The following is a 27,258-nucleotide window of genomic DNA, read 5'->3' as shown; positions in this document are numbered from 1 at the left end:
CACACACGATTGAGAATGAGATCTCAACAGACACTTACACACACATTTATTTAGAGACGAGACGAGACGAGACTGACCAGAACTCCCGCCGGTCCCTTGAGTCCAGGAGCACCAGTGAATCCCAGATCTCCGTCCGGACCCTGAAACATGATTCACATCTATGTGTGTCTCGAGATATACGTGAATATTACACATTTAGGAGTCATTTTAGTAACAGAAATACTCATAGAAGGAACAAACGACGAATCACAGGTACATTAATGATTTCCGTTTTATGATAAAAAACAAATACATAATTAAAAACAATGCAATACAGGCTAATATACATATGTATTAATCATTTTTATTTGTAGATAACAGTAAAGTATTGAAACAATTTAAATAATAAATACATTTTATTTAATTTAAATATGTATTTTTTTATTTTAATTTAAATTAATATTTGTGTGGGTAGATAGATAGATACATAGATAGAATAGGTAAAATTAAACAATTTAAATTCATTAAATAATTTAAATAATAAATATATTAAAGCAAAAGATAGATAATAAGTAAATTTAATTAAATAATTAAAGTTAAACTTTTATTACATAATTTAAATAAAATGTAAATTTTAAGCTAATGTTTAATATTTATGTGTGTATATAGATAGGATAAAAAGAAAAAAAATAATTGAATAATTTAAATTAATGAAAAAAATAAGGTTATTTAAATAAAATCTAGATAAATAGTTAAATTAAATTACATAATTAAATTAAAGTAAAACTTTTATTAAATAATTTAAATAAAATCAAATTTTTACATTTAATATTTATGTGTGTATACGGATAGAAGAAAAATTAAAAAGTAATTAAATAATTAATTAAAATATATATAAATAGATTTGAACTAACAGATAAATAATTTAATAACAAAAATACAATCTAAATTAAATAATTAAGATATAGCTTTAATTAAAATTTACCATGCTTAATAAAATAAAATTGCATATCAAATATATAAAGTACTCTATGTTGTATGTTTTTAGTGATTCTTGTCATCTGTTTAGTGACTTGCTGAACACCGCTGTGATGAAAACTAACCTTGGGTCCCGGAAACCCCTGGAGTCCCATCATGCCTGCGTCTCCCACCTCACCCTGCAGGAATAATCACAAAACTGGGTCACCATCCAGACTACAACAACTTCCTCACTCTCAGTGTCCTGTCTTTATTCTGGACTGATCCTGTCGTTCGTTACAGATCACTTTAGTCTTCTTTTAAAGTCAACATCCACAGTCGCACATGTTCATTCATTCATACACGGTCTGTGAGATGATATTCCCGCTGCGGGCGCTTGGAATTCCAGCTCGCTTCATTGTGTTTTCCTGAGTTATGCAAGAAAGTGGAGCAGTTCATTTGTCTCATGTTTACTCATCATTCAAACTCTTACATGAGAGACCCGCTAACACTTAGGATTTATGATCATCAGTCAGATGGCCAATTCTTTTGATGGAAAAATTAATTAATAATTCAGATGATATCAGGTTCAATCTGATTAGTTTAGTATCCTATACAGTTTTTGTTAATATTTTGAATTAAGATTTTATATTTCCGTTTTCTGTTTTTACTTTGATTTGAGTTAGTTGTAGTAGTTTTAATTTTATTTATAAAAGTATTTTTTATTTAGTATTATTTAGTTTATTTTATTTAGTTAAACTGAATGAAAATGTTATTTTATATATATATTTCATTTTATTGCAGTTAAAATCTATTTTGATTCAAGGAACACTTTACATTTTTTATTTTTTTCTGGTTTTAGTTTTTGTTTAATTTACCTGCATGATAACCCCAAACCACATGCAAACTCATTTTTAAAATTAAAGTGGACTAAAACCAAATAAAAAATAAAAAAAATTCCTCATCATATATTAAGAAAATTATTACATATTTAATAAAAAAAAAAAAAAAATGTTTATATATATATATATATATATATATATATATATATATATATATATACCATGCTCATTAAACATTATTAATTTACTATGATAGTATTTATTAATATTACAAATGTTCAAATATCAGTTTAATTTAAGTTAAAATGTTAGTACTTTTTTGTGTATTTTAGTATTTTTTATTATTAATAATTAGTAATTTTATGAATTAAATTTATTTTAACATGTCTATATGGGTTTTATTATTATTATTATTATTATTTTTAAGTTTTCTTTATTTTAGACTTTAAAGTAAAGGAAAATGAGAAATGTTGCCTTGGACAAAAAAAAAAGTTACACATTTTATTTCAGTTAATGTTTATTTTATTTCAAATAACAAAAATAAATGGTTTTAGTTTTAGTTAAATATAATAAACTGATTTAATCTAGCATGCAACCATGAAATATATATATATATAAATGACGACACTCACTGGTTCTCCTTTGGCACCTTGTTCTCCCTTCAAGCCTTGGTCTCCCGCCACCCCCTCCATGCCTTTAGCACCCGCCGGTCCTCCGTCGCCCGGTAAACCCATCTCGCCCTGCAGAGGTCAAAGGTCAAGGGTGCAAAGTTATGCGTACTGCATACTGTAATAAATACTGTGTGTGCTACACATGGAGTCATCCATAATACATTATCAAAGTAACACTAAGAAACCAAAGGAAGAATTTGAGGTTTTTGACCTTTGACCCTGCTGGCCCTCTCTCTCCGATGACTCCAGGTAGTCCAAGCTCGCCCCGCGGGCCAGGAAGGCCCGCCCCCCCTTCCAGACCGTTATCGCCACGCTGACCCTGCACACATGCGTCAATCAAAGCAGCAGCCAATCAGAGCTGAGAACAGAACTGTAAACATTGCTAAACACAATTCCTGTAAAAAAGCGTCAGTTAGCTCCGAGCTATAATTTGTCATCTGCTGTTAAATGACAGATAAAACACAAACTGCACGGATCGATGGCTTTGCATGCCGGTCAGATGAATTTCCTCACACGCTTTCATGTGCCAAAACCAAGACAAGGTTTTCGTTGTGGAGAACAAACACATGAATGAGAAGGAACTGATGAATAACAGCGCTGGCTCATGAGCTCATGAGTGTAACGTCAAACATAGAGACCGACCGAGTGAAACACACGGCTTTAATCCAACCGTGTTTACAAACACAAACCGTGAGAAAGACAGAATAACACAGCTCTGGATTGTTTGAAGTTCACTGGAGAAGCATTTAAACACTAGGGTTATTAGTGCTCAGTAAAACTAAAATACATTTTTATTAACCAAATGCATTATAACTATAACTACTTACTGTATAATATATATCACATAGTTATAGTTAACGGTCTCTGGTGTCTCTATAGTGGTTAAACATGAGATATAATTCATTTTGGGTAATTCGAACGGCAGTCTTTGATCTCATTAATCCATTATTCGTTCCAGAGCAAATAGTTTTGGCTGAGGGTAAAATCTCCTCATGTTTTATTTTTTGTAACTCTAATATTTCACAGCGCTGCCTTTATATTTTTGACTGAATTGTCTAGGAACGTTTACGATGGCTGTTGTTGTTTTTTATTAAATATTATTATTCCTTACATAATATTTTATATTAATAACAGTATTTAATTAAAGCTTTCAGTATTGGGAAACAGTGTGTGTGATGGTGGTTTTAGTGACACTGTTCCACCAATAGATGGAGACAAAATTCCCCTTAAAGACTTTTATATTGAATGAGACTGAAACAGGGTTGGAAACAAGAAAGTTATTTTTACTTTCTACAACAGCTTATACGATGCAACACTTCAAACAACAAGGCAACATTTATCAATTTCATTTAGTTTAAGTTCAAGTACTAAAAAAAAGAAACTAAAACTAAAACTGAAATATAACTTCATGATTTAAAACTTGATTTAAATCTAAATTTATCATTTTTATTTCATAAGCTGAAGTATTAAAATGACTAAACTTAAAAATTAATAAAAGAAACTGGCATATAAAAATCTATAAAATCAACATAAATTTAGATTTAATGTTTAAATGTATGAGTTGAACTAGAAAAAAAGAGGTTTTAAATGGACTCATTAAGAATGCAAAACACATTTGGCTCTGGGTTATATAACCACAGTCTTCGTTCTGCAGTCATGTTCAGTCTTTACACACGAGAGATGAATCAGCAGAACATCTGAGAATGTTTTTCAGCAGAAAAACCACAAACAGCTCTGAGATGAGTTACATAACAGCGTTCATTCATCAGACGTGGAGAAATACAGCGACATCAAGACATCAACACCAAATCAGCGTCTGATTAACAGCCATTAATTAGCGCTTATTATTCTGACGAAACTAATATTTATCCTCACAGTCGTTCATCCGAGTGTAATGACTTGTAGAAATGTCATAATTTCTCATATTCAATGTTTCACTCAGAAAGATGGATTGCATTTTAGAGAATTCTGTGAAGCCTTGATTCTATTCAGGTTTATTTATATTTTAATTATGCAGAAAACTAGAATGTGGAAAAGTATAATAGGGGGGAAAATACAGTTTTGGTTAAATTTGACATGCTAATATGAAAGCGAGATGATGTATGGTATTCAACAAGACAATGGGCTGAGAAATGCCAATTTAATACAGTAAAATCAGAGTTTTCATAAAAAAAAAACTAATAATAATAATTTGAAAAACCAAAATGGCTCAAAGATATATGCTAGAAATCTTTTTCCGAAATTTTAAATAAAGCAAAGGTAATTATTTATCCAGTAAGTACTACTTAAGTCTTTCTACTTCAAAATTTTACATTTAATTCAGTGTTACTTGCCGATTGTTTGTAATTATTTGTGAAAAAAAAACGTTAACTGAAAATAAATTAAAATATAACTTAAACATGTTTTATTTCAGGCAGATGTCAAGGCATTTCTCACTTTCATTAAGTATTAAGTATTCATTCATTAAGTATAGTAAGTATTAAAATTACTAAAACTGAAATAAAAATTAACATAGACATAATTTTTTTATAAAAACAAATAAAATACTACAAACTTAAACATATTTATTTTCATGTCAAATTTTTTAATTAACAAATAAACTAACAAAATCTCATGTTTAATTAGTTTAAGCTGGAACGCTCAAATTAAAACCTATACCGAAATTTAAAAAACTATATAGCATAGTAACAAAAACTAAAAAGGAGACTTAAAACTAAGACTTTTAAAACTAAAAACAAATAAATTATAACTTAAGGCAATGTCTAATTTTCATTCAGTTGAAACTGAAAACAACAACAAAGAAAAATAATAAAATATAACAGACTTAAACATTTCTCATTTTCATTTAGTTTAAGTTGAAGTACTAAAATTACATAAACTAAAATACATTTATAAAAATCTACACTGAAAATGAAAACAGAAAATATAAAAACAAATTCAAAATAGATGCGAAAACTATAATAGTATATTAATGATACTAAAATAACAAAGTTAAACATCAGCAGCCTCATTTAATTCAGCGCCTTGCCATTGCTTTGTAATTATTTGGGAAATTTACTATCAATTTCTCCTATATATTTTTTTCAGTGTGCATAAACGGCACACAAGTTTTAACATAATTGCATTTTTATTCAAGGTTTGAATATGAGATTTTATGGAATGCTTTAGAATAGAGTTCAGAAAGATTCTCAGAATGATGTTTTAGTAGCACATGGAAAGGTTGTTTCACACTCACTGTTTGGCCTTTGGATCCAGGCGGACCTGGAAAACCAGGAAGACCGGGAAGCCCGTCGGATCCCGGATACCCGTCCGTCCCTCTGGGCCCCGGCAAACCAACCAGACCCTAAAAGACATTCAGAGAGAGTCACATGACCACAACAACATCAGAGGCTCTTTAAACAGATCATTAACACTTAAAAAAAACAAGCCATCATAAATTATTTCTGGTTTGTGGAACAGACACACAAAGATAATTTTACATGGAAATTGCAATAATATTTGTTACACCACTTAAATCATATTTATGCCTAAATATAACATGTACATATTTGAATGCATATAAAATTTCCATTTCCAGTTTTACTAAATAGTAATAAATATAAATTATGAAAACAAAATGACAAATACCCATCACGTTAAGTTTATTTCATTATGTCTGAACTGTTATACAAATAAAACGGAAGTTTTACATTTAATTCACAAACAAACGTCATAGTATTTTTTGTTTAAATTTATGTAAATTTCTGTATGTCGTGGTTTTATGAATGTGTTAACATTAGGGGTGTAACGATTCATTCGTTTTCTCGATGCATCGATTACAAACCCTGACAATTCATATGCATTGATCTTGAAACATGATTTTTGAATCTTGACGGTCTAAAGCATATGCACGGTTCAATTGAAGGAAAGGTTTAATAGCTAGCCTACTATAGCATTTTATTTAGTGAAAATGAGATAAAGAAGTTTTGACACTGAAAGAGAAGTGATCTCGCTCTCATAGACGTGCCAGGCTTTATCTGCAGCTAAACTGAATAAAAGCAAAATTAACTGATCAAACATTAAAAAACACAATAAATAAATAATTTATGAATGATGCAGTGCTAATTGACATGATTTATTACAGTACAGAAACTATAAAGTAGCTATATTTTCTACCTTATTCTGTGAAGAAAATAAAAATAATTGCTAATTAAATGTAGTCTAGTATATAAAACAATCATAAAATTGCCATTAGGAAAAAAAAATATTGATTACAAACGATTGATTACTGTCCAGCAGTGTATTTAATTTCTTACAGCAAATTAAAAGTAATAAAAAAGGAAGAGAATTCCTTGTAAAAAAATTAAAAAAAAAATTAAATAAATAAAATGTATAATAATTATGATAATACATAGGCTACATACATAAAAGCTATTTTTTTAAATCTTAGCTTACATACATTTTTACGTAACCATAAAGGCTGCTGTTTATTTCGCCCCCTGACTAAGCTTTTAAAGAATTTAAGGGAAACATTTAAACAATTCTGTGAATGCTCTTAAAGAATGCAGAATCGAATCGTTTTAATCGAATCGCGTTTAATTGTGTATCGAATCACATTGAATCATTCTAAATTAGCAAATATCATTCCTGAATCGAATCGAATCGCTGCCTTCCCAAAGATTCACAGCCCTAGAAAACTTAAAACGGTGGTGTAAAATACACACCTCAGGACCTGGCTCTCCAGCGGGACCTCGGGATCCTTTCTGCCCAGCGAGTCCCTAAACACACACACATAAACTTATTCAATAGCCTTATATAATACTGTTACCTAAGAATGATTAGAGTAAACTAAAAGAATGATTTTTGCATGATGTGATAAAGAAAGCGTTTTAATCTTGTTATTCAAGCGTCTCTGAGCACACAGTTCCTTTAATGCTCAGTATAACAGAAGAAAAGGCCAAACGCACTTGTTTTTATACTAAAGATTAGTAAATAATATCGATTATTCCCTTGAAATTGTAATGCAGTTATTAATTTTCATTATCACATTTTACATTTTAATTATGTTTATACCAGTGTTTGAAACAACCGCATGCCTTATTTTTATATGAAAATAAACAAAAAACTGAAAAACCTTTATTGCTTTTCTATAGTATTAAGCCTCAGATGTCAACTACACATTGGATTGGTTTCTTCTTTGAATAAGAAAAAAGTTAAAATATGCATGCATGATATTATAATGTTATACTAACACTAAATTAAAACAATGAAAAGATAACATTAAGAAAACTACTACAGAGGAAACCTGCCATTGACTTCTGTTGTTTTTAAATACAACTATTTGTTTGCACCAGTCTTACACCAAACACTAGATTTATAAAATTCTTACTGAATTTAACTACTTTACACAATTTTTTGTGAACTATGTGAAACAGTATCTGCATTGTCACATGACCTCGCTACACAGCATACTTATATCTTCTCGAAAATATAAAGCGCTATTTTGCATTTTAGTGCAATTTTAGAGTAAAGATGTTTAAAAAGAAAAAAAAAATAACATTTTACTGAAATTAAATTTGATATTTAAAAAGCCCTTGAACTCATCTAACTGAGACTTGTTATAGGACATGCATTTCATTGCTCTCTTGTTGATTTTGTTTGCTTCCATAATCCTCATTTGTCAAACAAGCATCTGCTAAATAACTAAATGTAATGTAATGTACATGTACAACCTATTGCAGAAATAGTATGCTAACACACTTATACACACACAAACCTGAACTCCCTTCTCGCCCTCGGGTCCTGCTTCACCAGGAAGCCCAGGAGATCCCTGGGGTTGGGGGGGAAATTAAAACATTGAGTTTTTTTATTATGCAAACAGACACTTCAGTGTTACATTCCTCTGGCCCAGAGACATGTGGCCAGAGTCCAAAATTAACCAGAGAAAAAACTGCAAGGATTGGCTTTGGTTCATCAAATTTTCCGGTAACTTAATTAGAAAAGTTATGCAACAAAAAGCTCTGCTGCAAATCCTTGTGAGCCCCTAACTAGACAGCATTTTTAAGGCATCATAGGGTGCAATTTGCATGCATCAAACACATGCAGCATGCTAAGGTGAAACTCTATTGTTAGCTGAATTTCCAGTGCACTGTTTGCATGATGCACTGGTTGCTGTCTATGTAGGTGGAGAGCAGCAGTTTTGGATGAGAGCTGCAGTGTTGGTCACACATCAGACTTACAGGAGATCCCTGCTGACCAATCGCTCCACGGGTACCTGTGACCCCTGCCTGACCCTAAAACACATATATCCAGACCAGTTAAATCTAGATTAACTGTAAGGAAAACATCTTAAAAACAATCAGCAAAAGAACACAACCGGAGTCTCCAGTGCTCAGAAAAGACACTGTTATGCTTTTATCAAGGTATTTTGAGTGATTTTTATCATGATGCTTTGTGGTTGCTTGGGTGTTTCCACAAAACATGAAATTCCTCCTTAAAGAGAGACTAACCTGATATCCATCATCTCCTGGTTCCCCACGTTCCCCTTTCTCTCCTGGAGAGCCCTATATGCACACAAACATTGATATGTTGTCTTACTTCTTCAAATACGTGATGTTATTATCACTACCTCTTTATTTAGTGATTTCAGTCAATGTGTTGGACAAAAACAGGAAGTTAAATGGAAATTAAGACCTACTGGTTCACCTAAGGGCCCGGGTGGTCCTTCCGTTTTACTGTCTTCTCCTGGATATCCCTGAAAAAACACACATATTCAGTCAAACTCAGAATCTAACACCATTCTTTTCACATATTTGCATAATAATTTAACACGTATGGCATTTAGACTGAGATTGTAATTTAAAGATCAAAATACATTGTATAACCTTTTCTCCCTTTGGTCCCGGGGGGCCTGCTGGACCTGGCTTGCCAGTGTGACCCTATGGTTAAAGAAAATAGAGAAGAAATTGATAATTTTATCGTCTAATCTAATCTAATCTAATATTATTTTGTGAATAGACCAGCTGGGTTGAATAATCGACATATATTTGGAAAATATTTTATTTTATCTTAAATTAATGATAAACATGTCTGGTTGGTCTTTGTTCGCAAAATAAATTGTGAAAGACTCCTGTATACCAAACATACACAAAAACAATAACTGAGGGGTTCACCCCCAAAACCTTCTGCAAATGTGAGTATGATTTTGTAAGCGTTCAGAAATGCATATATATTTGTATGCATCAAACTCACTGTGTAACCTTGAAGTCCCGGTTCTCCCTGAGGTCCCATAACTCCTGGTCTACCCTGAAATGTAATGAACAAAAAACACACACACACGTAAGTTAGCTTGTGTTCTGTAGTGTACTCATCATACCTCAACAAATAATCTTCTAAAAATAACCTGAGTTTCCTGTGGTGAAAAACACATTATTGGATGACGTCTTAAAAAATGACTCCTGCTGCTCATCCCATTATGGCTTCTTGGGAAAGCATTTGCTTATAAAAAAAACACTCTAAGTTTCCCTAACTACACTTGATTTTACATTTCATCGATACCGTTAAAATCATGAGGGAAAAGCGGGAGGGGGGGGGGGGGGACAAAAAAACCAGATATATCCTCTGTTTATAAAATCCGGCCTAAAACTACAGAATCAGCAGGTGCTTAACTGCAGTGTATAAGAAAAGCAGATTAGTTCCTAGAATCACTAATGGCATTAGTGTAAATCCCATCAAAAAGCTTTGGTTCAATTCCAAAACCCGCTAATTTAATTGAGCCAGTAAAAGCAGTGAATTTGAGGGTAAAATTCGTTCTCAGCATGTTAGGAAATTATCAAACTCTTGTCAGCTCATACAGAAATAATAGATCATTTTTTAAATACCTAATTACCTTTACTAACAAAACTATCCACTAACATGTCTGAACCAATCACACATTTGTACTGTAGTTGTGTGGCAAAAAAGCAACAATCTAGGGCTCCCCTCGTGTTGCAATCATAGGTAGCAGCATAATGTTGAGGTTGTGGACTCAAGCTTCAGAATAGGCCAGAATTTCCCCTTGCTAGCAAATTCAGTGCATCCATTTCTCTCATTTGGACTGTTTCGTTTGGCACTGCTATTACAGTCACTTTGTGATGTTGATGGTGAAGTTACTGCTTAATCGTCTTTGGGATTTGCACAGCCATTTCTCAAAATTAGAAAGAGTGGAGGGATGCGTTAAAAGAGAAAGCACACTAACTGCGGGTCCTCTGGTTCCACGAGCACCTTTGAGTCCTCTCTCCCCTGTCTGTCCGATTTCGCCAGGAGAGCCCATCTCTCCTAAGTGACCTGGTGACCCTTTTTCACCCTACCAAAAAGAAAGATGGAAATATCAGAGGCCAGGACTAGTTTAAATAGTTTACACGCGAAAATGACATGAAAAATGTGACTGTATTGTGAAAACACAAAGCAGAATGTGTTCCAAATAAGCCAAGGCGAAGAAGAGTACCACAGGGCTCTATTATAGGTCCGTTATATTTTGGACAAAATATTACCGATTGTGCTATGCTATTAAAATGAAATGGTACCATATATTGTTTTAATGCAATTTAATTCAATTTAGTTGCCATCTTTTTTTTTTATTCACAAATTTTGGTTACCTTCTTTCCTGGACGTCCACGGTTGCCGGGCAGACCTTGTTTGCCCTCTGGTCCCTGATGAAGAAACGAATGCTTTTACTTCACATTGTCAATACAAATTTCAGACAAAATACCCCTGCATTATCTAAACAGCTATTTGGAGAGTTTTTTTTCAGTTACATACAACTAAATGCATTACATTATATTCACTCCGTCACTCTTTCGTCACTCACCGGGTAGCCTTTTTCCCCAGGATTTCCAGGAGGTCCTAGTGGGCCAAAGTCACCAATCTCACCCCTTTCTCCGGCTTCTCCCATTGGTCCACGGTCACCTGGCTCACCCTAAGAAATAATTACAGAATAAAAACAAACCTTAAATGAAAACTATTTTGTTTTATTTTATTTTTGCAAAAAAATTGTGGGTTTCGGTAAAATGGTTTTGGGAATCAACAAAATATGATGTTGACAATGTGTACCAAAGTGCATAAAGGGCCAACTAAAGTTACATCAGTCTGAACAATTTAGACTTTGAAATTACTAATAAATTTCACAAGAAATTTTGAAGTTGAAAGAAGTATTTTCTTGTCAAATGTACTCCAATCAACTTTGTTTTATGTAGTTATTTATATAAATTAATAAATAATAAACTACATTTTACAAGTAAATTGTCCAACTGGCCAGAAAATAGATTTCAAGGTATGTGCAACAAGACATTATACATTTCTCATCATTTTTTAAAATAAATCAATTAGAAAAATAAAATGCTTACATAGTAAAATCTCTTTTATCATTTTATTGTATTACAGGTAAAAAGGTTCAAACATAAATGCGTCCATGTAGCCCAAATGATAAAAGCATGGCACTAGCAACAGCAGTGTCATGGGTTTGATTTGCAGGAAATGCATAATAATATATATAAATGCAGTGCAACTCGTTTTGGATAAATGCATCAACCTAAATGTAAATGCTAGTACAGAATTGAATCTGGAGTCTCACCTTTGGTCCATCCTTCCCTTGATGTCCGTCCTCTCCAGGTGGCCCTGGAGGACCCTAAAACAAACAGCAACATGTTAGACCAGCAAAGCATAATTTAGAAAAGCATCATGGGATTCATTCCACACGCCATCTGAAACTGCTGCAGAAATGTGCTTATTGTTTTTTCCTATTAACCATAACAGACATTTTTATTTGTGTAAGCAAATCTGCAGTATTAGCAAGATTATGAATAAATATTTTACAGTCTGAATAACATTTATTTTTTCCCACGATGCAGTAATGAGAATCACATTTTTTCATTATCTTGGGGCGAAATAAAAGCCGGAAAAATGCAAGACAGGTTTCGTGAGATTCACTCGGGTACGACGCTGTTCCCGATGTCATAATATCCAATAACAAACACAGAGCATTGCTTGAACAATTAAAACAGAGACAAAGATGTTCAGTGTGTGTGAGACTGAGGGTCCTTCTATCAGATTCTTGACATTGCTTGGCTCACATGAGTTAAAGCAATGAAAATACACTGATGGATCACGTTTACTTGGACATTTTGGAGCAGGAATGAGGCTGGTTCACTCACTCTGATGCCCAGTTGGCCCAGTTCACCCTCTTCTCCGACAGGCCCCATGTCACCCTGGAAAAAGACAGAAAGACACAGTTGCAAATGCTAAAAGTTCTCCCTTTAATACTGTTATTATTGGTGCTTGTCAATATAAATCATCAGTTTCCATTGTATTTAATTGCAAACGGCAGCTTGGATATTCTGCTTAATCAGGATCTTTTGAGGAGCGTTTGTTTCCAGAAGCTTTACTTTCACTGTTCCTCAGCGGAGGAATGATCTTCAGAAGCCTCCAGAACATCTCACATCTTCTGAGCAGCGTTTATTTCTTTCATTTGTTATATTATTGGAGATATAGAACTACGACTGATATTTAAATCAATTTATGTGAGTATCTGCTGAACTGTTATAAAGATCTCACTGATTTACATTACAACATCTGCACCAAATTGCATATTCTTGCTTAGTTTGAGTCTCTGAATACAACTGAGCTGTTTTTCTCTTCATATTCTCACTCTGTCAGACTATATGTGTTGTAAAAGCATGATGCATCAAATATGATACTCAACATAAAAGCAAACTTTCTTATAATATTTGTATCTAAGGTTCCATTTCAATTCCCATTTCTGATTATTATTTCATGTCAGGCTTTATAGGGTTAATAGTCGTGCATCACCTTGATCCCTGGTTCACCCACAGGTCCCTGCTCTCCTTCAGGTCCTGGAGGTCCCTGTGCATGCACAAAAGAGGGGAAAACACAAAGTAGACGACAACAAGAAGTCAAAAAATCACGGACATACTCATTTATATCATATCTGAGACACAGAAATAAAGCAAAATGAAATAACATACAACATGATTTGTTTACTAAATGATTAAAATGTGCAATTATTAACGGTTCTGCAGTGCACCGTGTGTTTTTACACTCCTTAGGGTGCCTGTGATCTATATTGAATTCAACAGTATTACGTAACTTGGCACTGTAAAGAATTATCCCTCATTTAATTAGCATGTCATCGCATAATTGCGCACAGAAGAAAACCATTACACACAAATCTTCAGTTTCTTTCAGGAAGTACCTCGTGACCTTGCTCTCCATCTGGTCCTGGGTCCCCTGGAGGGCCTCTGGAGCCCTTTAAATAATCAAATAAATATTACATAAATATGAAATCATGCACAATTCCCCCTAAAACAAACAGTTTTCTCATAAACAATCTTGTTTTGATATTATAAATGATATTTACATGAATCGCCCTTGGCACTGGATGTGAAGGGATCTTATGATTACGCCTAACTAGAGGTGAATTTCACCATGCACATGTGAACAGCATTAAAGTGAGAATCCATAGGTTGAAGCATGATTAGATGTGTGTTAACATGAGGACATTCAGATGCACACAGGGTCAAAGACTGGAAACACGAACCCATAGAGACACTGTTAAACATCTTTCATCTGCTGACAGAACGGATGATTACATGTTTAGATGTAATGACATAAAACACTGGCGCTCAACGCAGGAAATGCCATGAGGATCAGCGAAACGCCTCAAAAAACCCTCGGAGGTCTTCACATCATGACTTACATGTGTTACACAAGAAAATCACATCACACGTGCTTGTGGAGACTATATACCACACATTTCTGAAGGTTTAGCACATTGCTAGCCTTATGAACACAATGTGTTCAAATCCTCCAGCTGATGCAGTTTTAGATCTTTATTTTTGTTGTTGACGTACAATCTGCCCTTAACTATGCCACTTTATCGCAGTCCAAAACTTTATTTAAATACATGCATTTATTTAATAGTTTACTTAATCAAACTACTTAGTTTAATTACTATTAAGTAATCATTTTTGTTAATTGAAATGAAGCCGAAATAAAATGAAATATAAACCATAGATGACAAAATTAGAATATTAGAAGTGTTGTAGAAGTTTAAGTATTAAAATGACTAAAATTAATTAAATAAAATTAAAGCTATATAGAAATATTAATATTAAATAATATTAAAACTTTAAAATACAAACATGCTCAACAAAACTACTAAAACGTAACATGAGTTAAGTAAAAATGTAAAATAAACTACAGCCATAAGTTACAATAAAGCTATATAAATCTCAACAAAACTAAAAAAATAAATAAAAAATACTAAAACTTAAACAAAAATAAATCAAATCTGAAAATATATAAATTAGTTTAAATTTTATATATATGCACAAAATACTATAATAGTATAAAAAAAATAATAATAATAATAATAAAATAACACCGAACCTGGTATTATATGTACTGCTATAAATCTGTACCATGCATAATAAGTTTTTATTTTTTTTAACAGTAAGATTAGATTGTCTTTTTTGTTGTTTATTATATTTGAGCGAACAGCAGACCACAAGGATTCAGTCGTTGCACCGGCAATGCTTCTATGAAAGTAAATATGATCAAAATATATAATAGGTTATATGTTTTGTTACTGTAAGTCAGAGAGCTATTTACACTGCTAAAAACCAAACAAACAAACAAACAAAAACACGGTCTATCTTTCACCATAAAAATATAGGCTAAAACATTCTAAAGGCAAATTGCATGAATTAGAATAGTGATGTCTCAAAGTGCATTAATAGTCCTTATCTCATTACTTCCTATTTTTGCCCGGATTTAGTTTCTCCCTGTTGTAAACTCTAGGGACGTGAACTCTGTCGTAAGTTGATTAGTGTGCATGGATCTTAAAAATTAAATTAAATAAAAAATTAAAAGTATGCATTTAGCAGACACTTTTATCCAAAGTGACTAACAGTGTATTCAGGATAACAATTTTTACCTATCATGTGTTCACAGGGAATCGAACCCAAACCTTGCGCTTGTTAATGCAATGCTCTACCACTTGAGCTACAGGAACACAGGATCTGCGCTCATTTCTATGTTAGATTGGTAAATGAAGCCCCACTGTATTTTGTGTTTTAATACTCACAGGTTCACCTGGAGGACCTTTTTCACCTGTGCTGCCGAGAGGACCTGCTTTACCCTGCAAAACACACACACACACACACACACACACACACACACACACACACACACGGGGTCAGATTACACATTATATCAAACCTCCCATTGAACAGAAACATCACAAATGAGATCTTTAGTAAAGTCATTAATTTTCTTATATGGCAATTAGAATAAATTTATTGCAAATATCTCCTGTTTTTTTTTACTTTTACTTGAAATAAAATTAAATAAACGTTAACTGAAATAAAATTTAAATAATATAAAATAAACACTTTTTTATAGTTAGCTGCCAAATCAACACTTGTTATTTTCTTTTAACCTGATGTACTAAAATAATTAAATTGGTATTACAAATTAATAAAAACTATTTAAAAAAAAATACTAACAACAATTACAAAAACACTCGAAATGACAGTATATAAATACATTTAATTAAAATGAAAGTTGAAAAATATATCATACTCTGCTCTAATTTCTCATTAAACGATCTGAGATGCTTTTCACATTCACTTTACAGCTCTAAACTTTCATGACAACAAGTGACCCATTAATGTGTCTGTATTTTCCCAAAGCAATTTTAGGACAAACATCCAACACAAACCTGATACATATATGAATCCTACTGTCAATACAAGTACAGAACTAAAAACACAGGTACTTTAAAAATCACGGGTGCTTTGTTAAACACATATTTTACACGTCTGATTCAGTTGTAAAACATAGCTGCTTTACAGAACGGAAACGTCTGAGTTTGTTTCTATGATGGAAATATAAGCCAGCAGGGACCCACAGCCTTTCTGCTCTTATTTTCGTCTGTTTTTCTTTCCGTCTTTATCAGACACTGATACGCTGAGAAGCAGGAACCGCTGGCTTTAACATGCACCTGTGTTATCAGAGCATTTCTCAGTGAAATCTCACAGTTCCCTCAACAGTTTCCAGACTCAAAGCATCACACTACTGATGCCGCTTTAATAACATCAACATGACCCCCTTTATCAAAAGTCATAAGTGCACTTCATTTTTCAGCAGTAAATATAACTTACACAAAGATGCATGAATAACAGTCATAAACACTTCCATATGTATCTCTCTCAACTATACCTTCAATTCACATGCTTCATATTCAATTAAATAAAGTCACGATAAATCCACTCAGGGTTTATAATTGGCTAGTTTTAATGATGATGATGAACACACTGTATTAGATCCAAATCAGTCACTAATAAGGTTTCATGCCTTAGAAGGCAGCTGATTATGCATGCAACGTATTTTACCATTTTAATAAGATTATTTTAATTATTTTGAATATTAAAATATAATAATATTTATTTAAACAAAAATAATATTTTTGGCAACACATTGTACTATTTTTATACGATTCTTTTAATAACTGAGTATTAAAATAAAATAATAAATATTTATTTAAATATATCTGTTTTTAAATATTTATATATTTTTCTATATTAAAATAAAATAATAATATCTATATAAAATATATTTTGGCCACACATTTTACTATTTTAGTACAACTATTTTATTACCTTTGATTATTAAAAAATAGTCTATTTAAATATGAATCAGACTATTATTTTAATGTCTTTGAGTATTAAAAATAGTATTTTGAACAAAAACTAATTATTGGCAATACATTTTTGAGTATTAAAATAAAATAATATAATTTATTTAAACAAATGAAAAACATTTGTGGCAACATTTCGACCATTTTAATATGAATAATAGAATCGATTTAAAAAACAATAATATTTTAAGCAGCATACTTTGTTTAGATATTATTTAAATCCAATATCACATCATTCCAGCACGTGATTTCTGAGGGATCATGTGACCCTGAAGACTGAGTAATGATGCTGAAAATTCATGTCTGATCACAGCAATAAATTACATTTTACAATACATTAAAATAGCACACAGTTATTTAGAATTGTAATGATTTTTCACAATTTTACTGATTTATTTATCAAATAAATGCAGCCTTGGTAAACCGAAATAACATGAAACAGACCATTTGACATGTAAATGCTAGTGTATATTTTGCTGTTGGATGTGCTGCTAACAGTCTGTCAACATTCACCAATCACGACTGACAGTATTTGCATATAGTGCTCTGATTCACTATTATCCACTGTGATCAGTGAGGTGTATCACATCATCACACATCTGCAGCATTAAAGCAGCGACTATCTGTATAAACATCATAAATCATCCGAGTTATGAATGAAGCCGCAACGCTTTAATGAGCCTGTGAAACACCAAACAGAACAGATGCCAAAACTTCCCGTTCAGCATCAGTCACAAGAGGATGCTGTGAGCTCGGGAGCATCAAAACCCCTCAGGCTTAAACAGACACACACCTCACACAGCAAACACACTTGTGCTTTATTACAGGAAATACACAGACGCTTGAACAGACACATCTCAACACCCTGCTATATATGTGATATATTATGCTATTTATTTTTGACAATGTATTTTACTTTTTTATTATGATTATTTTAATACCTTTGAGCACTCAAACTAAATAATAGTATGTATTTAAACAAAATAATCTTTTTTAGAAACACTATATTTTAATATGATTATTTAGATATGTAAGAGTATTAAAAGAAAACAATAATATTTATTTAAACAAAAAAATAGTAATTGCATTGTACAGTTTATAGTGCACTGTTTTAATCTGATTATTTTAATACTTTTTTTTAATACTTTTAACATAAATAATAAAATTTTAGACAACACTCTATATTTTAATATTATTATTTTGAAACTTTAGTGTATATAATATTTATTCAAACAAAAATAATAGCATATTTGGTAATGTGTTGCTCTGTTTTCATCCGATTATTTTAATATCTTTTAGCACTCAAACTAAATAAAAGTATATATTTAAACAAAAATAATAATATTTTTAGCATCACACAATATTTTAACATGATTATTTCAATACTTTAGTATATTAAAATAAAATGATATTTATTAAAAAAAATAATAGCATATTTGGTAATGTATTGCACTGTTTTCATCCGATTATTTTTATATCTTTTAGCACTCAAACTAAATAAAAGTATATATTTAAACAAAAATAATAATATTTTTAGCAACACACTATATTTTAACATGATTATTTTAAAACTTTAGGGCATTAAAATAAAATAATATTTATTCAAGAAAAAATTACATTATTTTTGGCAACATATTGTTCTATTTTAATACCATTATTTTGGTACTTCTGATTTTACAATAAAGACAGTAGCATCACAGTTGATGGTATGAGACTTACAGGTGCTCCTGCTGGTCCTCTCTTCCCTGGAGCTCCAGCTTTACCCTACAAACAAACACAAACACAACTGAAGCTTACGGATTTAGTTTTAATAACTGTGGTATTTCAAATTAAACTTATTTCATTTTAGTCAGTTTACATTTCTCATTTTTTAAGTTTTTAAATCGCATATTTATATTTCCTTTCAACTTAATTTCAGTTACCAAAAATATTTTTATTATCTTTATTTTTGGTTAATAATAAAAACAGTATGTCCTTTTGTGTCAATGTGTTTTACTCGCACAAATCTGCAGAAACATGTTAATCTTGCTGAGGACATATCAAATACGACTATTGTCTTTATATAAAGATGACTTCTGATAACCACAAACCCTAAAACTGCACATTATTTTAACTGTGAATAGTTCCACATGAAGACATCCCAAGTGAAGATTTTGTCAAACTATTTCAACATCTAGGGACAATTTTTTCTACATTTTAAAATTTGAATAAATTTTCAAGTGTTCAGCATTGCTTACAATGAATCCCGGGGGTCCATTCTTCCCAGGCAAACCCTTTTCACCCTGAAAAACAACAGCAGTGGAGCTGTCAAACATGTTTGATGTTCAGTAGCTTTGTAATGCAAATCTCAACGCAATTGTTTTGGGTTTTGTAGAAGTGTGAAAAGCTTCATGAAAGTGAAATTTTCAATCCTGTGTGATCTGTTTCCTCTTGAAACAGGAAGTTGGTGTACAACACAGGGACATAAATGATCTTAAGGATCTCCCAGAAAAATAACATGGCTATATAATTGTCTATGTTTGTATATGTTTTGGGTCTGAAGGGACGCTGGTACCTTTATGCCCTCAGGGCCCGGCTCTCCAGGAGGGCCGTCAGGTCCCCTCGGGCCCTAAAAGACAAAAACACAACAGGTAAACAGGGTAAAACTTAACAAATAGTTAACACCATACTTACCAGTTGATTTATTACATTAAGAATTGGATGAACAAATTGTGTATAAGAACTTTTCTAAACTGTTATTTTTAATTGTACAAATGATGCACGATTTAATTGAATATGCACTAACTTTCATACATTTCCAGAAGATAAATCTGAACAATGGATAAAGCCAGATTCAAAATTATTTTTTGATTTTGTTGACATATTAGAGTTAAAAGATTTTGTAGAGGGGATTTTGGATATCTCTTTTTATCACTTCATAAATCATAAAATACTGTCAACAGACAGAAAAAATATGTTTTCAACATGTGTTTAGGAATAAACTGTTGTAAAAACACATTTGAATGATATATGAACAAACCCCTTGGTAAAAACCTTCAGAATCTAGAGAGGAGTAAAACTGATAAGTTTGGTGTTTGTAAGTGCTGCGGAAGTGGAGAAAAAACTTTTAAAAGATATGTATTGTAACTGAAATCTACAAATGCTGAAAGTGTATTTTGGGTGTTTTCTTATCACTAGTCTGAAACTACATGTTACGAAAAGCCAAATAGCTCAAAATCTATTAGAGTTATTACATCAAGTTTATTCTCATAAACAGTCCAGGGCTGAGTTTCCCAAAAGGTTCGTAAGCCTACGAAGTTCGTAAAAATGATCGTACGACTGATCTTAAAAACTTAAAATTCTCTTAGAACTACGAGTGCTCTGGAGTAATCGTTAAGCCCTAAGTGCATCATAAGAAGTCAGATTTATGCGTTCACCTGCAGGATAATCAGCAGATTACACCTTTAACTTGATTCAAGCGCAATGTGATTATAATATAAGTATAAGTATATGTTATTTGATTGTGCTTTATTGTACACTTTATAACTCGTTTTCTTTATTTTAGTTTTATTTATTTATAAATTAAATAATTATAAAAAGGGCAGAAAAAAATTGAAATACACATTTAAATTTAATGACTGAAAAAAAGAATAAGTATAAGTTATGTAGGAAATATTGGACCTGGAAATAACATCTCTCTCTCTCTCTCTCTCTCTCTATACTGTATATAAATAATTAAATTTAAATAAATTTTTGACTTACAGTGCATTCAGGCTAACATTTTTTACCTAACATAATATATAAATATATAAAGTATATAATATATTATTATGCAAACTATAATATCATACACTATAATATAATATAATATTGTAATGTATTACAGTTATTATATCCAAGTTGTCAGTCTGGAACGCAGCATTAGGTTAACGTCAATAAACGATCATTTACTACAATTAAGATTCATTCTATAAGGCAACATTTCAGCACTTGACAAATGGACAGCGACTCCTGAATAGCACTTAAAGCACAGCTACGTGCGACTGTGTTAAATGCATTTTTGGGAAACGCACGTTAAACAATAACGAATGATCGCAAAATGACTCGTATAAAACGCTCGTAAGCTCTAAAATCAATTGTTATTGGCCACATGCCAGACCAAACTCACAGAGAATCAAGGACAAGCCAAACTAAACCAAAACAAAGAGGATCTGTTACACAAAGGGTTAGGTCGAGATGTAACCTCATTAGTGACCACTTTGGAACGCACTTTGTAGATCACTAAAGCTCACAAGAGATGCAACGCACTATGAATTGTAATAGTTCTGTGTTAGAATGGTAATAACGTGATATGTACAAGTTAGGGTTGTTATTGTTAACTAAAACTATTAAAAATAATTTCCATTAATTTACAAAGTAAAATGAGTTGACAAAATAAAATATGAATTATAAAACAAAATAAAAAATATATTAGAAAACATTAAATTTATTATATTAAAAACAATGTAAACTTATAAATATATTACTAAAATATATAAAATATTATTTATAAACATAAATTATAAAATATATTACAGTAAATGTATTATTAAACTTATAACATCAAAACTTACAGTAGCTTTTAACTTAAAACATTTAGAAAAATGCTGCATTGGCAACTAACTGAAATAAGTTGAAGAACACTAATATTAAATATCATTAAAAACAATTCAATTCAATCTATACTTTTAGGTACTGATTAATTAAAGGGATAAATATTACAAAATGTCTCTCATTTTGTCCACAATATTGGACTGAGCTCGTTGCAGTGGATTCTCAGATGGCCATGCGATGCTGCCTTAGAATTTGGCCAAAATAAGGCTCTATAATTTATCGAACAGCTGCTGCATTTGGAACTTGCTTATAAAGTGTTAAAAGCTGTCTATGCAAGTGCTTCCTAGGGTTTGGAGCGGAAACACAGAGCCAAAGAGTCTGGTCTGTTGAATTTGGGTTCATGAATGGAGACTCTAAGGATCTATCTGTCATGTATTTCACCGTCGTACATTCTCATCATCATTAAAATGAGATCTGCACTGTTTTATATAAACAGAACGGAGGGGAACATTCTCTTAATTGCAGAGTTTGGCGTGAACCTTAAACCACTTTTCATCAGCTTCTGTGGCCTCTGACTGACTTCATCCTCGGTCATTATGACTTACGTCAAACATGCTCTTTCTCTTTCCATTTATGATGTTAGTCAAGGTTCCAAGTATTTGAGTTTACCTTAAACATTTACCCTCAGAGTGACCTGTTATTAATTAAACTGGCTGTTCTTGCTACTGTACTTTAGAGACAGTTACCCTCTTTGTTACATACATTAGACATTTTAAATGTTCAAAACAAAATAAATTTCTCCCGTTTTTAATCAGAAAAAAAGTAAATCATAATATGAAAAATATAAATAAAAATATAAAAATGAATATAAACATAAATATTCATTTAATTTCCTAACGAAGACTAGAAGGTAAAAAGAAAAGTCAAAATAATCCCGAAATCATTGCACATATTAAACTGATTCAATTTGTATAATGAATATTGAATATTATGTTCATATATTGAATATTATAACTGAATATTTTAAAATATTTTAAATAATACTAATTTTAATTTAGTTTAAGTACGAAAATAACTAAATTATCAAATACTAAAACTTAACAAAAACTGAATACACACACACCAAAAAAAACAAAAACATTTTTTAAATGTACTCCAATGATCTTTGTTTCAATTACAACTTCAAAAATCAAAAAATTAAACTTTTACAGACATGACAAAAACACAACAATTAACAAAATTGCTTCAATTACAATGCAGAGATGCAGAGTATATTAGTACACAAACTATAATAAAATTAATTATAAAAATTTAGATTTTTAAACGGATTCAGATTAATTAGCCACTCAATTAAGTGTGTAACTAATAAGTGTTGATTATTTATACATGTGTCATATTCCGTTTGACCACCAGAGGTCCCTGTGGTTTACTATAAACATGATCACATGGTCAGCAAAACACTAAAAACATGTGAACAGTGATTGCTGATCACAGAGAGAGCTGATGCATTACATTACACTAAAGCATTTTTAGGATCATCAAGAATTTTTTTGCATTTTTTTTTTTGCATTTTTTACACAAAAAAAGCATGAATTTATTTCACTACTAGTCTTACCCTTCTCCCTTTGGGCCCAGGAAGGCCTGCTCCTCCTCTCTGTCCTTGTGGACCCTTGAGAAAAAGAGACGGACAGAAAGAGACAAAGTCTAATTTCAACTTTCAAGTGTAAAGTTCCTCAAAGTCAATCTTTCACTCCAAAAGTTGCATCTAAAAACCGCAGAGGATCATGGGAAAAAAACTTACTGGTGGACCTTGTGGGCCGAAATCCCCAGGAACTCCTGGAAGACCCGGATACCCCTTAAACAGACAAAGAGGTGCACTTTTAACACAGTAAACCAGTGACCACTAACTAACTAGTGAAAAGTTAGTTTTTTTTTTTTTTTACTCCATTGGCAGATATTTTTATTTTTTTTGAGCATAAACACACTTCCACACTTATTTTTTCCCCCATAAATAGGACTTAAAATCTGATGTCACTTTGCTTCTTTCATAAATGTATCGTGATATAAGAATATTTTTACTGGAAAGCAAGACAAAAATACTGAGGAAGAAGATCTTTTTTGCAGTGCAGTGTATTTTAATATATGTTTGTTACTGTGAGAGAAGCTCTTACTGTTGACCCTTTCTCTCCTGGAGGACCCAAAGGACCAGGAGGACCTCGATCGCCCTGAACACACACAATAAAACAAACACAATCACGTTCTCAGGTCGAAACTATAGGAGAGATTTTTCTATCACAAATCAAACAGCACACAATAAATATGGATCCTGATGCATGTGTGGTTTAACATACAGACTCTTGGTTTTTACCTTTTCTCCAGGCTGTCCAATCACTCCGGTTATTCCAATCAATCCAGCCGGACCCTGAACAACACAGAGAACAAGAGCTGGTTAACACACACACACACACACACAAACACACGCGCACACACGCGCACACACACACACACACACACACTCCTGCATTCCTCATGTCAGATCTCAGTCCAGATAGGAACAGAAGAATTGCTTTACATGAATGTGTGTGTGTGTGAATATTTCAAGAATATCCAGGCTGATTAATATAATATAATATAATATAATCCTGTTTTTAAGGTCGAGCTACAAAATGACAAGAAAGCACAATAAAAGTATAATAACAATAGTTCATATGCACTATAATCTAATCCATAAGAAAGCTTTACGTAGTAACCATATTGAGCCTCAGAGACCTCTCATAGCTATAAATTCATGTTTTTTAAAAAATGCATTGTGAACCAATGAGATCAAACGAGTAATGACACGTCTAAAGATGCCATTTTATAATTAAATACAAGTGCAATTGAGATTTACATCATATGACTTCAGAGGACTTGAAAAATCTGAGTCTGATGGATGAATGTTAGGATACTTTTATAGTATTTTTTTGTAAGATGCATGTGGGTGAGTAAAAGATGACTGAATTCTCATTTCCAGGTGAACTGTCTCTTTAAGGACCGTCCTGCTTCTTCACACACTGACTATAATGATCTGTAATGATTACACAGCGGGACATTTACTAATATGCTAAGGTGTTCACGTCCATCTTGTTGTTAATAAATCTATGTATTATGACAGCACAGATTAAATAAAGCTCTGTTTCCACTAAACACTATGAACTGAATGTGCGTCACACTCCCAGCACTCATTAATCTTCACAGAAGTGAAACGTCACACTCCTGTACAGCACTTTCCATGGTTTCCATGTAAGTTGGTACAGTACAAGTGGGTTTTTGGGATGATTCCCAGCATCAGCCCTGGGGAACTTTCCGAGAGGTTTGACAGTTCATTTGTCACAGAACTATCATTACATCAGAAATCTTTGGCTCGTCTGACTGAAGCTCCAACAAACTTTCCATGTTAATGTTTCATGCAGCTCGTTCTCCATTTTCAATGCCCAACACAAAGCAAATTATTGTACGGTTTAAAGGCAAAAAATGACTTTACAGTAAGCGTTAATAAATTGCTCAAGATGAATTAGTATAAAAACTTTGAGGTCTGTATATTTTATTGAAGTTTTTGATGTCTCTTCTGCTCACCAAGTCTGCATTTATTTGATTAAAATACAGTAGAAATTGTAAAATATTATTACAATTTAAAATAAGAATAGTTTTCTATTTGAATATACGGTATTGTAGAATATAATATATTTATTTGATGCAAAGATGAATTTGCAGTCTTCAGCATCACATTCTAATAACTTATTATTATTATTATCAATTTTTATTTATTTTTATATATTTTATCATGAACAGAAAGTTCAAAAGAACAGCATTTATTTGAAATATATATATATTTTTTGTAACATTAAAAATGTCTTCACTGGCACTTTTGATCAATTTTATGAATTACATATCTTGAATGAAAGCACTAATTAGTTTTTGACGGTTAGCTAGACTTAAAAAATAGAAATATATATATATATATATATATATATATATATATATATATATATCGAATGGGACAGATTTTATAAGAAACTATGAGGGAATTCTTGAGAACTTAGAAATAAAAAAAATTAAAAACATGCTTTCTGAAAGCATGCCAGTCATCACAGATGTTTTTCAGGAAAGACACCAAGTGCACGCTGGGATTGACAAGGCTTTCCATATTTTCCTGAAAGAGCCGAGCGACAGCCAGCAGAACATAGATCTACTGTAACAGTCACTACATCAAAATGTGTCATCAAAACCTCATTGTGCAGCTAAAAACACTCCAGATATGTCAAAATCCACATTAAAGCATTTACATCATCCAGCAGATACTTTTCAATTATAACCTAAATAAATCTCTTACTGTGAGTCCTCCAAGAAAATGCCTGCTGAATGATTTTAGTGTAATATCACTCTTAACATCAACTGAAAACCATGTTTGGTGCCGTCTAATGGATGAAGATGAAGCTACAAGAAATGAAGCCTGTATCTGTTATGAAGACAGTCAGAGGCGTTCGGATCCAAATGCAGTATTTATTTAGAGAATGGTCAGACAGGCAGAAATCAGGAATTGCATCAGGTGTGTCAGGGATAACCAGAATCGAAACCAGAAACAAGCGGAGATCGGGGCAGGCAGCAGAGAAATCAGAGTCGAATACACAGGCCAAAGGTCAAACATGGGAATAACAAACACAGGGGAAAAACGCTAGGAAATGTCAGCCAGGCTAAACAAGACTTCGCAGTGAGTGAGAGTTATTGTGGTGCTTATATGTGTGTGTAAATGAGGTGCAGGTGTGGCAAGGAAATTGGCTGATGAATGAGGTGCAAGTGTGGCAAGGTGATTGTGATGCAGTGACTCATGGGAGATGTAGATCGGGTGTGGTGCAACAGTTGAGAGGTGCTAGTGTCCAAGTGATGATATGGTGACATCTGGTGGTTGATGGGTGGAATGGTCCTGAGTGGAGTGCCCTCTACTGAAGTTCATAAGCACTCCAGCTAATGATCGTGACAGTATCACACTTAAAAATACGCAACAATTATGTCACAAAATAGAAAGTGTACAAATGTTAAAGTTGTTAAATCTTAAATGTAAAATTTAATCTAAAATTAAAGCCATATATCTTAACTAAGTTATGTTCCAAATTTGAAGTTGATATTACAAAAATTTAAGTTCCTGTGAGATTTTATATAGGTGCTACACCAAAAATAGCCAAATTTCACTGAATTTTTAAATGCATTTGCCTGCAACAAATGTATAAACATCTGTCACAATATAATTATATTACAAAATAACTACCCAATATGGAACCATGAGGCTTCAGACCTTTCTGAATTAGTTCTGTCAAAATTTGCAAGTGATTTGATTAGAAAATATTGCAGCAAAGAGGGAGGATCCCTCTGAAAGATTTTAAGTACTGTACTATTTACATAATGTCCGACTTTCACTGGATGAATTTCGAGTGTTTAAGCTATCGAACGATAACTAATTTGTAAT

The 27,258-nt window shown here is 32.2% G+C and overlaps 1 protein-coding gene across 1 annotated transcript in view; it reads right to left on the bottom strand.

Moving 5' to 3' along the window:
• The window catches only part of LOC113065748 (collagen alpha-1(XXIV) chain-like), a 45,914-nt gene that overhangs the window by 8,984 nt on the left and 9,672 nt on the right, over nucleotides 1-27,258 (bottom strand). Inside the window, exons 10-36 of the mRNA XM_026237244.1 lie at nucleotides 24,124-24,177; nucleotides 23,927-23,980; nucleotides 23,557-23,610; nucleotides 23,371-23,424; nucleotides 19,738-19,791; nucleotides 19,421-19,465; nucleotides 18,903-18,947; nucleotides 15,570-15,623; nucleotides 13,677-13,730; nucleotides 13,274-13,327; nucleotides 12,619-12,672; nucleotides 12,039-12,092; nucleotides 11,277-11,384; nucleotides 11,065-11,118; nucleotides 10,665-10,772; nucleotides 9,680-9,733; nucleotides 9,313-9,366; nucleotides 9,126-9,182; nucleotides 8,938-8,991; nucleotides 8,668-8,721; nucleotides 8,205-8,258; nucleotides 7,153-7,206; nucleotides 5,685-5,792; nucleotides 2,661-2,768; nucleotides 2,411-2,518; nucleotides 1,083-1,136; nucleotides 78-140 (exon numbers count right to left, since the gene is read on the bottom strand). Of these exons, the coding sequence (XP_026093029.1) occupies nucleotides 78-140; nucleotides 1,083-1,136; nucleotides 2,411-2,518; nucleotides 2,661-2,768; nucleotides 5,685-5,792; nucleotides 7,153-7,206; nucleotides 8,205-8,258; nucleotides 8,668-8,721; nucleotides 8,938-8,991; nucleotides 9,126-9,182; nucleotides 9,313-9,366; nucleotides 9,680-9,733; nucleotides 10,665-10,772; nucleotides 11,065-11,118; nucleotides 11,277-11,384; nucleotides 12,039-12,092; nucleotides 12,619-12,672; nucleotides 13,274-13,327; nucleotides 13,677-13,730; nucleotides 15,570-15,623; nucleotides 18,903-18,947; nucleotides 19,421-19,465; nucleotides 19,738-19,791; nucleotides 23,371-23,424; nucleotides 23,557-23,610; nucleotides 23,927-23,980; nucleotides 24,124-24,177 (1,722 nt within the window). The remainder of the gene's footprint in view (nucleotides 1-77; nucleotides 141-1,082; nucleotides 1,137-2,410; nucleotides 2,519-2,660; nucleotides 2,769-5,684; nucleotides 5,793-7,152; nucleotides 7,207-8,204; nucleotides 8,259-8,667; nucleotides 8,722-8,937; nucleotides 8,992-9,125; nucleotides 9,183-9,312; nucleotides 9,367-9,679; nucleotides 9,734-10,664; nucleotides 10,773-11,064; nucleotides 11,119-11,276; nucleotides 11,385-12,038; nucleotides 12,093-12,618; nucleotides 12,673-13,273; nucleotides 13,328-13,676; nucleotides 13,731-15,569; nucleotides 15,624-18,902; nucleotides 18,948-19,420; nucleotides 19,466-19,737; nucleotides 19,792-23,370; nucleotides 23,425-23,556; nucleotides 23,611-23,926; nucleotides 23,981-24,123; nucleotides 24,178-27,258) is intronic.

Source organism: Carassius auratus, chromosome 48 (assembly GCF_003368295.1).
Source record: "Carassius auratus strain Wakin chromosome 48, ASM336829v1, whole genome shotgun sequence".
In the NCBI taxonomy this organism is placed as follows: domain Eukaryota; kingdom Metazoa; phylum Chordata; class Actinopteri; order Cypriniformes; family Cyprinidae; genus Carassius; species Carassius auratus.
This window is presented reverse-complemented; position numbering and strand designations above follow the sequence as displayed.